Source organism: Remersonia thermophila, chromosome 2 (genome assembly GCF_042764415.1).
Source record: "Remersonia thermophila strain ATCC 22073 chromosome 2, whole genome shotgun sequence".
Lineage (NCBI taxonomy): Eukaryota > Fungi > Ascomycota > Sordariomycetes > Sordariales > Chaetomiaceae > Remersonia > Remersonia thermophila.
This window is the reverse complement of record NC_092218.1, coordinates 2,609,153-2,624,436: the sequence shown is the minus strand read 5'-3', so window position 1 is coordinate 2,624,436 and position 15,284 is coordinate 2,609,153. Positions and strand designations below refer to the sequence as shown.

Below are 15,284 nucleotides of genomic sequence, written 5' to 3'. Positions count from 1 at the left end.
AGCCCCACCCCTGGCCATCGAGAGCTGCAGCCAATCAGGGAGGCTCTTGGGGGGCCGGGAAGGATCCATTTGGCCATTGATAGGCTGATTCAGGGAAACTGGCAGGATCCATCAGCAACGGCCCCAGGCCAGGCGGGCGGGCGGGCTGGAACCTGGAAAATGCCAGAATCCCGTCCCATGGGGGACGGGAAGGGGGAGGGGGAGGGGGGGGGGAGGGGAGGAACCTGCCGTGCGGGCCCTCCCTCCCTTAGTGTACCTTAGGTACCTACCAGGCAACTATGTAATAACTACCTGTAGGGTGGGTAGGTCTCCACGCATGGGGCACGCAGCTCCAGTTTCCATTTTGGCGGTTGATGGGTGCCCGGTAGGCAGGTCACTGAGGCGACTTACCTAGCTCAGGTTCCCCGGGCGGGTTAACCTGGAATGAAGGTACTGCGTAAGTTAGGTAATACTTCGTACCTGGCGTCTTCTTCTTTTCCCGACCACCTGCACCTCCTGTCTGTCTGTCTGTCTGTCTGTCAGCTTCTCAACCAGTGAAACCACCTATCTTTCAGGTCAGGTACCTTATCTGGTACCTTTATCCGAGGTACTCATTACGTTGCGCTACCGCCCCTCTCCTCCCCCAACTTTGGCAGAGACGAAAAAAAAAAAAAAAGAGAGAAGCACCACACACACTCACACAACACACAACACGCACAATCCCCGTCACATCTCTCTCCGAGCTCAACGGCATTGATGATGCCCATCCCCCGTGGCCACGTTAGCTTCTCGAAGCGTCCCCAATCCACATAGCTTGGCTGCCCCATGATCGCCGCCACGGTGCTACGCCAACGAACTCCACGACTCCTCCGCTAGTTGCCACCGGCAGCTCGCCCCCACTCCCTCCATCAACCATGTCCAACGAACCGTCCCCTAGGACGGTGCGCTTTTCCCACCCCGACGACGACGTCCTGGCCGACCAGTCCAAGACCTGCTCTTGCCCCGACACCTCGTCGCCCTCGGCCGCCCTCGACGGAGGCCATTGGAGCCCCCGCATGCCCGACCAGCCCGACGACGCCCCCTCCCTCGGCCGCCACCTCGACACGGCCCACGCCGGAGGCTCCCAGTCGTCCCTCTCGTCCGCCTTCGGCACCGCCGCTGCCGCCGCTGCCGCCGCCGCCCCGAGCTCCCGCACGCCGCGCACCACGGTCGAACCGACCCCGTATCCCGGCAATGCCGCCCCCTCGCGCCCCCTGCGCCCGACCGCCCCGGCCCGGACCCCGTCCCATACGTACCAGCCTCACACGCAGCGCATCCCGAGCCAGCCCGGCCCCTCTTCCTCCTTTGGCGCCTCCGGCGGGCTCCCCATGATGGACGCCCCGCGCCTGCGGCCCTCGGGCTCGTCCACCTTTCGTGCTCAGGAGCGCGAGTACGTGCGGAGGCTGCGCCAGCAAAACTACGGCCCCGGCGGCGGCCCTGGTGGCGGCGTCGGCGGCGGCGTCGGCACCGCCGACGACTACTTCGACGCCCATGGCTCCGGAGAGCTGTACGACTCGGACTCGGAGGGCGAGACGCCCTCGTCCGAGGGCCACGCGCTCGACACGTACGACGATTCCCACATCATGTTCATGCACTCGGAAGGCAACCAGGTCACCGCCGAGGACTGGGCCGACCCTCACAACCGCGAGAGGCTCGAGTGGCACGGCATGCTCCAGGCCGTTCTCACCGGCGACGTCGTGCGCCAGGAAAAGAAGCGCATCATCGGCTCGGGCGACGAGGAGGTGGGCAGCACCGCCTACAAGGCCGAGCTCTGGCTCGGCGTGCGGGCCCGCGCCTTCGGCCGCCACCTGCCCGTCCAGCGGAGGGTGGTGGAGGAGGCCCACGCCTCGCTGGACCGCGCCGTCAACGAGGTCATCAACTTCACCATCGCCGGCGAGGCCGAGGCCGGCAAGCCCCTGGGCGACCAGGTCCGCGACGCCATCGCCAAGATCGACAAGATCGAGGGCCTCTTCCCCTCGAGCGCCGGCCTCGCGGGCGCCCTGAACCCCGCCACCTTCCAGGCGTACCAGGAGGCGTGCAAGGTCATCATCTCGTGGCACAACGTCAACGAGATGATCAACACCCAGCTGAGCATCCTCAAGAAGTGGGTCGGCAACGACGACCTCGACTTCCAGCGGCCCCAGGACGTCGCGGGCCAGCTCAACGACGAAACGTCCTTCCTCGACCGCCTCATGAAGGAGGAGGGCCTCAAGTCGCTGCACGAGGACCCGGGCGGCGACGGCAAGACGCTGCGCAAGAAGAGCATGCTCGACGGCATCTCCACCGTCATCGCCAAGGCCAAGAGCACGCTCATCGCCAACGCCGAAGCCTTCCAGATGCGCCACCTGCCCCCCTACATCGAGGAGCTGCTGACCCTGATCGGCTTCCCCTCGCGCCTCGTCGAGGAGATCATCAAGGTGCGCCTGGCCTACGCCAAAAAGATGAAGGACACGACCCAGCAGAGCCCCCTGATGCAGGACCAGATGATCTCGCAGTTCCAGGTCCTGCTCAGGCTGGCCATCAAGATCAAGTCCGAGTACACGGCCATCGCCCACCCGGAGCCCGGCTGGGACCTGCCCCCCTGCATCGACGAGGACTTTGACCGCGTCGTCCTCGACGCCCTCAAGCACTACTTCAAGATGCTCAACTGGAAGCTGAGCGGCAACAAGAACACCTTCAAGGAGGCCGAGCTGCTGTTCCAGGAGTGGGGCTTCTGCAACGACATCGGCAGCCACCTGGCCCACGGCGACGTCGAGGTCGCCGAGCAGTTCAGCGCCCTGACCTACAAGGCCCTCAACCGCCTGAGCCAGACCTTTGAGCGGGAGCTGCAGCGCCGCCCCCGCGAGAGCGTCGCCGACATGACCAAGCGCTACAAGCAGATCCTCGACTCGGTCCGCGTGCGCCAGCGCATGCTGCAGCGGTTCGCCAGGATGCTCAACGACAGCTACGAAAACGCCTGCGACTTTGCCATCGCCTTCGGCCCGGACCGCCTCCAGGAGCTGTTTGAGCGCCTCGTCGACTCGGGCCACTTCCAGGTGCTCACGGGAAGCCCCGAGCACAGCGGCGTCTTCATCCTCGCCTCGCCCGCCCTGCACGGCCGCGACGAGGACATCCAGAGCCTCCTCAACGTCTTCTCGTACGAGACCATCACCGACGACCCCACCAACCCCTACGTCCTCGTCGTCCGCGCCGAAGACCCGCCCGCCTGGTTCGGCCCCAAGCAGCACCTGGCCGGGGTGCGTGAGGAGCCCCTCGACATCAAGCGCGGCCACCTGCGGCTCGTCGCCGGCGGCTCGCGGGACCGCCTCGTCAACGCCCGCAAGGCCTTCCTCGACGCCATCGACATGCCCGTCGACCTCATCGTCGAGCAGCGCTCCGCCCTCCGCAAGGTCAACATGCGCCTCATGGAGATACGCCGCGTCGCCTTCAAGCTCTCCAACGCCTTCATGGACAGCGTCGAGACGATCCGCCGCCAGACCCAGGGCCTCAGCTGCCAGGAGCTGATCCAGACGTGCTTCATCTTCGCCACCGACTTCGGCCAGCGCTCGCTGCTCTTCATGGACAAGAACCGCCGCACCATGAACAACATGAAGCTCACCAAGCTGGCCCTCGACTGGGTGAGCTTCGTCTGCGACGACTGCGTCGCGTCGGACCGCAAGACGTTCCGCTGGGCGGTCCAGGCCCTCGAGTTCGCCATGGTCCGGACCCGCGACCGCCACATCCTCACCCTCGGCGACGACGAGTACGCCAGGCTGCGGGCCAAGGTGGCCGGCTGCATGGCCCTCCTCATCTCCCACTTCGACATCATGGGCGCCCGCTCCAACATGGCCGCCCAGGCCGAGAGGCAGCGCGCCGACGCCCTCATGTCGCAGCTCAAGCGCCTCAACAAGGGCCAGCAGGCCGACGACGAGACGGCCGCCCGCTACGTCGAGGAGCACCGCCTCGAGGGCCTGTCGCGCATCGACGAGCACCGCCGCCAGATCCTGCTCGGGCGCTCCGCCATGGGCCGCGTCCTCGAGGCCTCCAACGAGGTGGACCGCTCGCTGGCCTGGCTCTCGTCCAACGCCACCAACTTCACCATGCGCTGGCAGCTGGGCCACTTTGTCGGCGGCGGCACCTTTGGCAACGTCTACGCCGCCATGAACCTCGACACGGGCCAGCTCATGGCCGTCAAGGAGATCCGCCTGCAGGATCCCAAGCTGATCCCCAACATCGCCGGCCAGATCCGCGACGAGATGCGCGTCCTCGAGACGGTCGACCACCCCAACGTCGTCTCGTACTACGGCATCGAGGTCCATCGCGACCGCGTCTACATGTTTATGGAGTTTTGCTCGGGAGGCTCGCTCGCCAACCTGCTCGAGCACGGCCGCATCGAGGACGAGCAGGTCATCATGGTGTACGCGCTGCAGCTTCTCGAGGGGCTGGCCTACCTGCACGAGATCAAGATTGCCCACCGCGACATCAAGCCTGAAAGTAAGCACCTTTTCTTTCTCCCTCCCTCTCTCCCTCCATCTCGGTGCTTGCGAGACCGTGGCCCTGAACGTGACAGCTGACCAACCTCACCAGACATCCTCCTCGATCACAACGGCATCATCAAGTACGTCGACTTCGGCGCGGCCAAGCTCATCGCGCGCCAGGGCCGCACCCTCGTCCAGGACCTCGCCAGCACCAAGCCCAACAAGTCCATGACGGGCACGCCCATGTACATGTCGCCCGAGGTCATCAAGGGCGAGAACCCGGGCCACTTTGGCGCCGTCGACATCTGGTCCCTGGGCTGCGTCATCCTCGAGATGGCGACGGGCCGCCGCCCCTGGGCCAACCTCGACAATGAGTGGGCCATCATGTACAACATCGCCCAGGGCAACCCCCCGCCCCTGCCGACGCCCGACCAGCTCAGCCCGCAGGGCATCGACTTTTTGAAGCGGTGCTTCGTGCGCGACTCCAAGAAGCGCGACACGGCCGTCGAGCTGCTGCAGCACGAGTGGATCATGGCGATCCGGAACCGCGTCGTCGAGCCCACCACGCCGAGCAGCGACGCCGGCGGGCTCATCAGGGAGACGCCCGGCAGCACGGCGGCGGCGACCCCGTCGGTCAAGGGCCAGGGCCTAGGGCTGGCCGGCCCGTTGGATGCGGCGGGGGCGGGGCTGTGCTAACGTGGTTGGTTGTATGTAATGTACCACACAGGCTTTGGGTGGTGCGTGGGTGTGCGTGTGTGGTTGGTCTTTTTCTCTCCGCTTTTTTTTTTCCTTCTCTCCATTTGCTTGACTCATTGTTTGGGCGTTCTTATCCGGTGTGTTTTTTTTCTCTCTGTAGGGGCGCGTGGGGTTCGTTCATTCGTTGGGATGATGAAAGTACGCCGGGGCGTCACTTTGTGTGTTTTGGGTGGCTGTATGTCGTTCAGGGTGGGAGTTTTGGTTGGCTTTCTCTGATCATGTTCATTTTGGTATTCGGGTTTAGGTTGGGATGGGAGAGGGGGGGTAATGGTGATGGGCGGTGGACCAGGGAGGTATGAGGTCAGGTATCAGGTATCTAGTGGTATGCTGCCATGGTTGGAAATAATGCACGAGTTCAAGTGCCGAGCGGCGGGATGATTTTGCACTGTCCGTACCTACCGGACCACACACAGAGCATTGCCGGGTGTTTGTGAAGGAGAAACATGTCACCAGATCCAGAAGCAGAACACAGCTCGGTAGCTAGTTGGCTATATTCCTACCCCGCGTAACCTAACCTGACCTGACCTGACCTACCTACATACCTTGCTGATCCATGGTAGGAATCTCGGGCCCAGGCAAGGCGTGTGTGTCGTGTCATCTCTATGGTGCATGGATGCACGTATAAGTGTACAAGGCACTCAGTGGCACTCCATCAGCGATGGGGGTTACGTCCGCATGTCCGCGCGCGAGCACAGAGCACAGAGCACAGAGTACCAAGTCCCGAGCACCAGCCTTGATATCTTTGGCGGCGGCATACCCGTCCTCTGTGGTCCCCGTCCCGTGCCGGGGCCGTGCCGGGGCCGTGCCAGGGCAGCCGAGCCGCATCTTCGCTCCCGTATCCCCACGCAGAATGTCGATTGCATTCAAGCTACCTCAGGTAGGTAAGGTAGGGAGGGGAGGGGAGGTAGGGGGGAGGCAAGGCAAGGCAAGGCGCTTCAGATAGGCAGGCGGCTGGCGAGTTTCGCGTGCGGCGGGCGGACCGAACAGAATCCAGCCGGACCGAGCGAGGCCATTCCCCCTTTCCCTTTCCCTTTCCCCCCCTTTCCTTGACGATGAAGAGGATCCAAGAGGAACAAACAAACCAAAAAAAAGCATGCATCATAGAACACACGCAGACATTCTCTCTCTCTCTCTCTCTCTCTCTCTCTCTTTTTTTTTTTTTTTCTTCTTTTTCCTTTTTTTTTCGGGGAGCTCGTGTTGCGCGCGGTGTCGTGTACGTGACGTGACGTGTACGGTGCGCGGGAGGGGGAAGCGAGCAATGTGGTAACCTTACACGAAGCCGTGCGGAAAGCGAGACAACCTGGTTGACATGGTACGCCACGTACCAGAAGTACGGTAGGTAAGGTAAGGCAAGGTAGGCAGGTACTACTAGGTAGGTATGTACTATATAGTAGGTACCAAACAAACGGGTCGCGAGCGAGTACAACAAAGGAACGGCAAACGACGGCACGGGCCGTTCCTTGTGCCATCTCCGTCGTGGATGACCCGAGGTCACGACCTGCCTAATTGAGCATGGTAGAAGCGTAGGCGATAGCGAGCTAATGACACGGGGCACACAGCGAACCAAGGCGGGACAGCACCGGGCCGCATGAGCGGGCGGATGGATGGATGGATAAATGGATGGATGGATCAACGAAGGAATGGCCTGCTCTCTCTCTTTCTCTCTCTCTCTCCCTTCCTTCTAAACACCAAGCAATGTTCAACAGACACGCCACCAGTGGACAAGACATAGGTGAGAGGTGAACAGTGTCAAAAACGAGGAGTTGTCTTTTCACTTCCATCATCTGCTCTCTCTCCTCGCCCGCCTCCTCTGGCCGAGCTACATGATCTCTGCCTGGCGTGGATCGCTTGCGCCGCCAGCTCCTCGCAGCGCAGTCCAAGGGGGGTATACGTATATAAGTACCTAGGAGAACACCTAGGCACCTAGGTAGTGGCATCGGAATCTCCATCCAGCGCTGTTTCCTCCAAGATTTTCCTTCCCTTGCCTCACTCCCTCCAGACCTTTCCTGCATGAACTTGACCAGAAACAACCCCCTCCCAAAGAACCCAAGCACCAAGACACCAAGGAACCCTCTCACCGCTTTCCTCGTCCCTCGCATCCAGAACATTCCGCCTTTTCCCGTTTGTTTATCATTACATTAGACAGAAGAAAAACAAAGAAGGAAGGAAAGAAAGAACGAGCGAAGGAAGATACGAACGAAACAAAGAAAAAAAGAGCGAGAGTGATAGAGACAGAGACGGAGAGAGAGAGAGAGAGAGAGAAAGAGAGTATGTGTGTGTGTGTGTGTGTATGCGTGTGCGTGTGCGTGTGCGTGACAAACAAGTCAGTCAACAAGGACAAAAGAACTCTCTTCATGTTGCGCCCGTGCCCGTTTTGCTCAAGCCGGTGGTGGCATGCGTTTTGCTGCTTCTTTTCATCAGGACCCGTACGTAGCTAGCCCGCGTGGTAGTAAAGTCGCACCTCGCCTCAAAAGAAAAAGAAACAGAGAAAAAAAAAAGAATGCAAATACAAAGACCAAAAAAAGGACAGCCAACGACGCCAAACAAAGGCACCAAGAAGACGGCAACGTAACGTAAGGCCGAAATCAAGAGAAAATCATGGGTTGATATGGTGGTTGTACACGGTTTCGCTCCCCCTCCCCCTTCTGATGAAAAGACAGGGGCGAAGTGGGAGAGCCGGATAGGTAGGTATCGTTTGCGTGCTTCCGCCCGTCATTGCTTGTCGCCGGCGTTAAAGTCCTGCGGCGTGATGTTTTGGGCGAACTGGAACTGCTTGTTCGGCCCCCTCAGCGGCGCAAGGGGGGACGAACGGTCGGCCGGGTACGACGACGACAGCGTCGAATCCGGGAAGTGATACTCGGTGGGCCCGCAGCCGATGCCGCTCGGGGCGCTGGCGCTGCCGAAGAAGCCTCCGTAGGCCGGGCCGATGCCGGCGGCCGCCGCGGCGACGGCGGGAGGCGGGAACGAGGGCGTGACGGGCTGGCTGGCGACGTAGCCCGGCAGCGGGGCGGCCATGGAGAACTCCAGCTCGGATCCGCCGTGGCTGCAGAGGCTCGGGGTGGGCAGAGGCTCGTCGGGTTGCGTGTAGCCGCCCCAGCCGTTGTTGTCGAGGGACCCCGGGAAGCAAGAGTCCTGGAAGAAACCCAGAGACAGCCCCGGCGTGCCGAGAGGCGACTTGGTGGTGCTTGGCTCGACGCCGCTGGTGGCGTATAGGGGCAGACCGTCCACGGCGGACAGCGACGGAAACGAGTACGGAGGACCCTGCTCGTCATCCAAGACGTGCGCGCCGCCGCCGCCGCCGCCGATGGCCGACTCGGCCACGGCCGATGCCAGCATCTCCTCCTGGCTCATGGGAGGCGGCACCATAGCGCTGTTCAGCGTGGGCATGCTGGCCGCCGCAGCCGCCGCCGCTGCTGATGCCGCTGCTGCTGCCGCCGCCGCCTGCTGGTTCTGGTTCTCCTGGAGGCTCTGCAGGAGGGCCTCCTTGTTGCGGTCCATGGCGAAGGGCGAGCGCGGGCCTCCCGGCGGCATGAAGGGCTTCTGGATGCGTCCGTTGAGCCCCGTTGCCGACGAGATGCGCCTCATGGGGCTGACCGTGTCAGAGCGCCTGGGCATTTCGATGCCCGTCTTGGGGCCTGACCCGCCGGCTCTCAGCGCCGGCAAGCCCAGCGGGGCCGGCCGCCGAGTCTTGCGCCGCGACGCAATGTCGGCCGGCGGAGGCGGGGATTTGAACCGGAGGTTCGCCAGGGTCAGCGGCGAGTCTGGGATCGAGCTGCTGGGCGACACGGCATCCGAGTGGGCCAGGCTTTCCATGGACGTCTCATGCCTCAAGAGCGGATTGCTGCTCTCGGCGTGCATGGCTGGTGTCGATGCCGCGGTCACCATGTCCGACGGGAACTGCGGCATGGACGGCGCGGCAAAATAATCGTGCTCCGAGAACGGACTGAAGGCACCCGAAGCGTCGCTCAGCGCGGTGACGCTGTTGTTTCGCGGCGTCAGCGCGCTGAACGCTTGTTGCTGGAAGCCCTCGACGTTGAGGCTGGCTGCCTCTGAGGGTTGGTAGGAAAACGGCGTCTGGTGTGGCTGTTGCTGCTGCTGCTGCTGCTGCTGGAAGCCATCGTGGGCCGGGTGCGTCTCGCCAAACTCCCCAGCGAAGACCGGGCCTTCTGCCGGCTTGGACATGTCGGGGGCGGTTGCTGATGAGGCCTCGGCTGGCGTGTAGTTAGCGTGGGCAAAGCCATCGTTGGCCGAGCTACTCGGGCTGTCGCTTGAAGGTGCTGGCGCCAGCGCCGGCGCCGGCGCCGGCGCTGGCGCTGTCGTCTGCAGAGGGCTCCGAGAAACGGGATCGCTGGCGGCTTCCGTCGTGGGCGAGACGTGATTGTGGGCATCGGGGCTCTCGGCGCCCTGGCCTTGCTGATGATCTTGTACGCTGCTGGCAGGGTCGGTTTCGGTGCCGTTGGCGGTCGTCTGTTCCTGTCCGGCGTTCGACTTGGCCTCCGAGGCGGCGCGTTCCCTGGCCTGCTGAGCCTCAAACTCGGCCGTCTTCTTGAGCTGCTTCTCCTTTGCGCGGCGATTTTGGAACCAGTTCTGCCATTCCGCGTGTTAGCTCGAGCACGTTAACGCCCACCACCCGCATGCGCACACGTGCACACGCGACCGGCAAGCCAGCCTCTCCGGTGTTCCTTCTCGCCGCCGCCTTCTCCTTCCTCTCTTCTCGTGAGACCTACATTGATCCTCGGCACCTCAACGCCCATCTGCTCGGCCAGCTCTCTCTTGGTGCTGCTGCTCGGCTTCTGGTTCTTTGCGAACTCGCGCTCCAGCAGCTCCACCTCCTCCTTGGCCAGTCGCGGCTTTGGTTCGGCCGGCTTCGTCAGGTGCATGGCTCCCTGGCCCATCAGCGCGGCGGCCCGGTGCTGGTGTTGGTAGTAGGCCATCACGTTCCAGTACGGATACTGGGCAGGCGGTTGGGGCGCCGAAGGCTGACCGGCGAAAGGTTGGACGGTCATGGCCGCATAGCGCCGGCGATAAGGGTCCATGAACTCCATGGCGGGACCTGTTGGGATCTTCTGCCCTTGGCAACGGGCTTCGTGGAGGGTTGCGGTTTGCGACAGGGCGTTTCAGGGACGCGCTCTTCCTCCGCAGGATGTCTCGAAAAAGTCGGACACGTCGTTGGGCCCTGTCGCTTTCGTCCCGATGCTTCTTCTCCGCCACGTCTTTAGGACACGGGAACGGCCGTCAGATAGCCTGGGATGGCCTGGGGTTGTTGGGGAGCAAGACAACGTCGAGGCGCGCGTCGTGAAGGAGTGACTTGGGGGTTGGACAGGGCGGCGCAATGACGGCCGCCTGAATCTTTGGCGCAGCCCAGTGTTATTAGGATGGATGTGTCAAAAAAGAAGGTGTGGACCCGAGAACAGAACAACAGAAGGTTCGCTGGCCAAGCCGGGAAGAGGAAGGGTAACCACCGCGTCGCGACGGGGGGGAGTTTAAACCTGTTTAAGATAGCGAACGAATTGGGTCCCGGGAAGGGTAGCAGGGGGGGGTGGGAGTGGTGTGAGATGAGTGGCGGCCTTGTTTTGGTGGGTGGTTGTGGGGAGGGTGAGAGAGAGCGGCAGCGGGCGAGATGCATGCGAGGTGTGCGGACGGGAGGAAGAGGTGGTGGTGGTGGTGGTGGTGGTGGTGGTGTAAGATGGGTAGCTCCCGGCAGCGCTAGGTAGCTTTGCTCTTTTGCAGGTCGATGACTTCTCGTCCTTGTTGAGAAGTTCCAATCTACCTATTGTAGTAGTAAGTAAAGTAGGTCGAGGGCAAGCACGAGAAGAGCGGGTACTGCGTACCTAGGGAACCAGGCAGAGGGCACGGCGAGCGAGGCGGCGAGCAGGGAAGACAAAACCTCTCGTCGGTGGGTGTGGGGAAGCAGCGAGGTTACGGTGGACGGTTCCTCTAACCACCTAACGCTGGGCTCTCTGCGTGCGCAGTGCAGCAGCTCACCGTCCGGCCCCCCTGCTGTGCCTGAGAGGAGTGCACAGTGCCGCTGGCATGCTCGTTGTGGGTATGGGTGTTTGCGTGTGTCGTTGCGGCGAATGATCCTCGACAAGGGTGGCAGGGTGCCAAGGACAGGGGGGAGGCATGGGCGCATGGCTTAGGGGAGAGCGACACGGGAGCTGTGGTCCTGTGCGGTGACTTTGCGGAACCGGGCTGGATGAGCAGGGGAACCTGGAAACAGGCCCTCCTTCAGCTGCGCTGCAGGTGGAGCGCCAGCTGGGGGGGCGCCCAATCCGCCGGGCCACGAAGTTCCCGAGGTCTTGTGCGAGAAAACCACCACCAGGCACGCCCTGTGGGCCTGTATGTATGTACTGCGTACTGTACAGTAGTAGGCGATGCGACGGAGGCCCAGCTGCCTGCCTCGGGGCCGTCCCACCGGCGGCGCAAAGGGATGGCACGGGGAGCCACGGGATTGGTGCGAGCGCCTTTGGCTCTTGGCGGGAATGTTCAGTCAGTCAGATACGGCCGATGGTCGATGGGTATGTATAGTATGATGCATGTATGTATTTTGGCGCTGCGGCGCCGGCTTTGTTGGATCGGGCCCAGCCCTTCGCGGCGCTCCCTCCCTCCTCTCCTCCCGGCGAGCCTGTGCGGTTCGTTGTCTAGCCTGTCGAGACAGGCTCTGCCCTGGTCCGACGAGCGGCGACGAGCGGCGACGAGCGACGACGAGTTCTCTTCCCCTCCCCGCCTTGACATCAGACCAGGCCAGGGACGAGGCGCGGAGATGCAACAGGTCGCACATGGCACAAGATCCAGCCCACCACGAGTGCAACACAGTGGGAACCACTCAGTGCGAGGACGGAAGGGCGTCCGGTGGGACGTGGGTGAGACGAGGGTCCCTTCTGGTGCGGTTGCAAACGCAGTCAGCAAACCAAACCCCCAAGAACACCGCCCTGCCCGAAGGTGATGCGAGACGAGCCGGCCAGACGGAGGAACCCTTTCAAGTCTGAGAGCGACAGGCATCGATCGGGCTGCGGCATGGCGTGGACAGGGCCAAACCCGACCCAGCCAAGAGGGGAGGGAGGGGGGGAAGCCCGACGCCGGCAGCGCGTCCCAACGAGTCGCCTGGGGCAGACCGGTCCCGGGAGCACACTTGATGAACGCGATTGGCCTTGCATGCTTGGCTGGGCTGGGCTGCTGCAGGGGAGACGCCCTGACGGGGTGCGGCATCGGCGGCACAAAAGCATCAGACACCCCCGTCGGAGGAGGGGAAAGAAAAATTCGAAAAAAAAAAAAAAAAAAAAAAGCCAAGCAACAGGCATTCGAACGACATCCCTACATACATACTTAGACCCGGGCGATGATTAAAAAAAAAGCCCCATGGCGAAGGAATGCTTTGGCGCGGGTCGGTTGGCGTTGACATCCTTGACGAGAGAACGACGATGGTGCCGAGTTGGGTTTGGGCTGGCTGGCGTGAAGGCTTCGATTTGTTCTCGCGAGGCTTTGGCGTGTCGAAATCTGGGGGAGCTAACCCTGAAAGCGAACCCTTCTGCCAGTCGGTCGGTACCGGCGGCGGCGTGGTTGCCAGGGCTTGGATGGCGCACTGTGCGGGTACCCTGCGCAGCCTGTCTCGGAAGCCAACACGTGAAGACCCGGCTGCAGTGAGACCCACATGTCAGATGGGCTCAGGTGACAATGGGGTTCTCTGACTTCCAGGGTTTCTCGAGCCGTCCACATCCGGCAACGCGCCGTGACCCTTTTTTTTCCTCGTCGACACAACGTGAACAACGCCGGGCGATAACTACCAGCGGCCAGCGACCCGCTGTATGTACATACGCTAGCAACTAGCAACCCACATTCCCATTCCCCCTTCCTCTTCTCCATGATACATGCTCTTGTGCCAGGGACGGCTTGAAACCAAACGACGTCGCAGAGAGACAAAGAAGCAACAGAAATCGTCCGATGTCAACGTTCAGGGGCTGGGCTTTTGGGACCGGGCAGTCGGGGTTGACAGAGTTCGCCTCTCCTCCTCAGATGGGGTTTTGCTTTTTGCCTTTCTCTCCCTTCTCACCTGGGCATCACACAATAAATAACAATGTAAATAAACAAACAAACGAAAAAAAAAGGAGAAGGCCGAAGAAAAAGTAACTTGCTGTGGAAATGGGGCATGAGTGCTGTTGTGTACGCAGCATGCAAGTGTATACATACGCAGTACTATAGTGCAGTGTATGTAGGGAGTGTACATACTGTGATGACCTCCCGTGGGAGATTTCAGGTTCTCCAGTCTCTAGTCTCCAGTCTCGAGTCTCCAGTCTCGAATCTCCAGTCTCCAGTCCACTAACGTAGTAAGGTTAGCGACGGCATCCGGGACTTCCTTGGCCCTGAATTCCGAATTCTGCAGTCCGACTTTTTTGCCTTTCCCCTTTTCCTTTGCGAGCATCCCCCAGCATGGCCGAGAAGGCTTTGGAATCCCCGGTCCTGGGTTCTAGTGCAAACCAGATGCTTCGCGCCGTTGGCGCTGGCGTTGGCGTTGATGTGCACTACACAGTAAACTCAGTGACGTTACCCGACATGGGCGACACGCCTTGGGAAATGAGGTCCTGCTGCGACCGCAGCGCTGTCGCTCGCAGGCCAACCTTCTCATCCTCATCTTGGGGGCTGCAGGTGCCCGCATCACCGTCAGCGTCTAACAATGCACAGCGGTAACGGCAGCAACGCGAGGCAGCCTCAGCCCCCGAATGAGCTGCAAATCACAATGGCTCGCTTCTCGACCAGAACACCCCCTCCTCTCTCTCTCTTTTTCTCTCCTTGTCGCCAAAACCCATCGTCATGGCGGGACCCAGGTAGCCGGACATGAGCTGTGGAGAACCTCCACTCACGATAGCCCTGCGTCCCTGTCCCTGGATGATCCGTGTCCACTTGCGGGGGCGCATGAGTCGCGCAACGGGTAGCGCAAGGGGATGGACTGGACCAGAGACGGTTGGCGAACCGCTCCACCGCCCGACCGCGCGCGCGCCTTGTCGGCTTGCGTGTGATATGGAATGCCGGTACAAACGTTGGATGAGCCCAGAGCCGGCGCTCGTTCATGCGTTCCCCTTCAGAGACGGGATAATTCGTATCAGCCAAGAGGGTGTTGTCTCGGGGCTGTCGGGCGGGCTATCTTCTAGCCCACAACCGCGCCTCGGAGCCCAAGATTGCGAAAGCTACCTGGCAGCGAGCTAGCCTCGACCTCCTCGCACAACGAGCGGAAAGTTTATGTCCGGGCCGGAGAACCCAGGCCTGGTTGGCTGGCGGGCTGCGTGGCTGACGGGCGTCTTCGTTGTTGGGGGTGGGGAAGCTTCAAAGACGCCCCAGAGAATTACACAAATCAGGAGCATCACGGGGTTCGCGGCCAACAAAAGTCGCTCGGCGCCCGGATACTACGCTGAGGCCCGCTGATGCGTGTCATCCAAGTGTCATGGCCGCTGGTGGGTTGTGCTGGGCGGCGGCGGGTGGTGGTGGTGGTGGTGCTGTTGCTGGGGGGGTTGCTATTTATGGCGCAGCGAACCACCTCTGTCATCCCCGACTGCGACCCAAGGCTTCGGCTGGCCGCGCTGCCGAACAACGTTAACGCGCGCTGCCGAAGCTGCTCTCATGTGAGGTGGTCCTGGCGATGGGAGGGTGCACGACGGGCAGCCCACGGCATTGAGCGCCAGGCAACCTTGAAGTGAAAATCTACATACGGTTGGGCGAGCCTGGCCTTTGCGCTGAGCTTCGCTGCAACGCTGCCTTGAAACCCCCCCCCCCCCTCTCAACCATCTTTGGCGGGCTGCTGCGCTCCGCTGAGCCCCTTCAGAGGTGCTCGGATGTCATGATGTCTTACACGGGCAGCATCTCCGCCGGGAAGGCCTTGTGAGCATGCCGAAAACGGGAACGGGGAGAAGAGCCCCCCCAACAAAGAGGGCTGGAAGCGGCGGAAAACGAACGCGAGACGCCGCCCGCCGCCCGCCATCCGCCGCTGGCGCCCGCCCAGGTCCGGTGAGGACGGGACTGCTGCGTACTGTGTATGTACGCTACAAGGAGTGTACGGTATCT

General features: G+C 61.9%; 2 protein-coding genes across 2 annotated transcripts; one reads left to right on the top strand and one right to left on the bottom strand.

Moving 5' to 3' along the window:
- Positions 1-893: 893 nt before the first annotated feature.
- VTJ83DRAFT_2166 (uncharacterized protein) lies at positions 894-5,171 on the top strand (the record flags this gene model as incomplete). Its single annotated transcript, XM_071008406.1, has 2 exons — positions 894-4,491; positions 4,585-5,171. 2 exons carry the CDS (start codon positions 894-896, stop codon positions 5,169-5,171), a joined length of 4,185 nt encoding a protein of 1,394 aa, XP_070868706.1.
- A 2,772-nt stretch (positions 5,172-7,943) lies between these two features.
- Positions 7,944-10,276, bottom strand: VTJ83DRAFT_2165 (uncharacterized protein; the record flags this gene model as incomplete). The annotated part of the gene is made up of 2 exons (XM_071008405.1): positions 7,944-9,818; positions 9,959-10,276. 2 exons carry the CDS (start codon positions 10,274-10,276, stop codon positions 7,944-7,946), a joined length of 2,193 nt encoding a protein of 730 aa, XP_070868705.1.
- Positions 10,277-15,284: the final 5,008 nt, after the last annotated feature.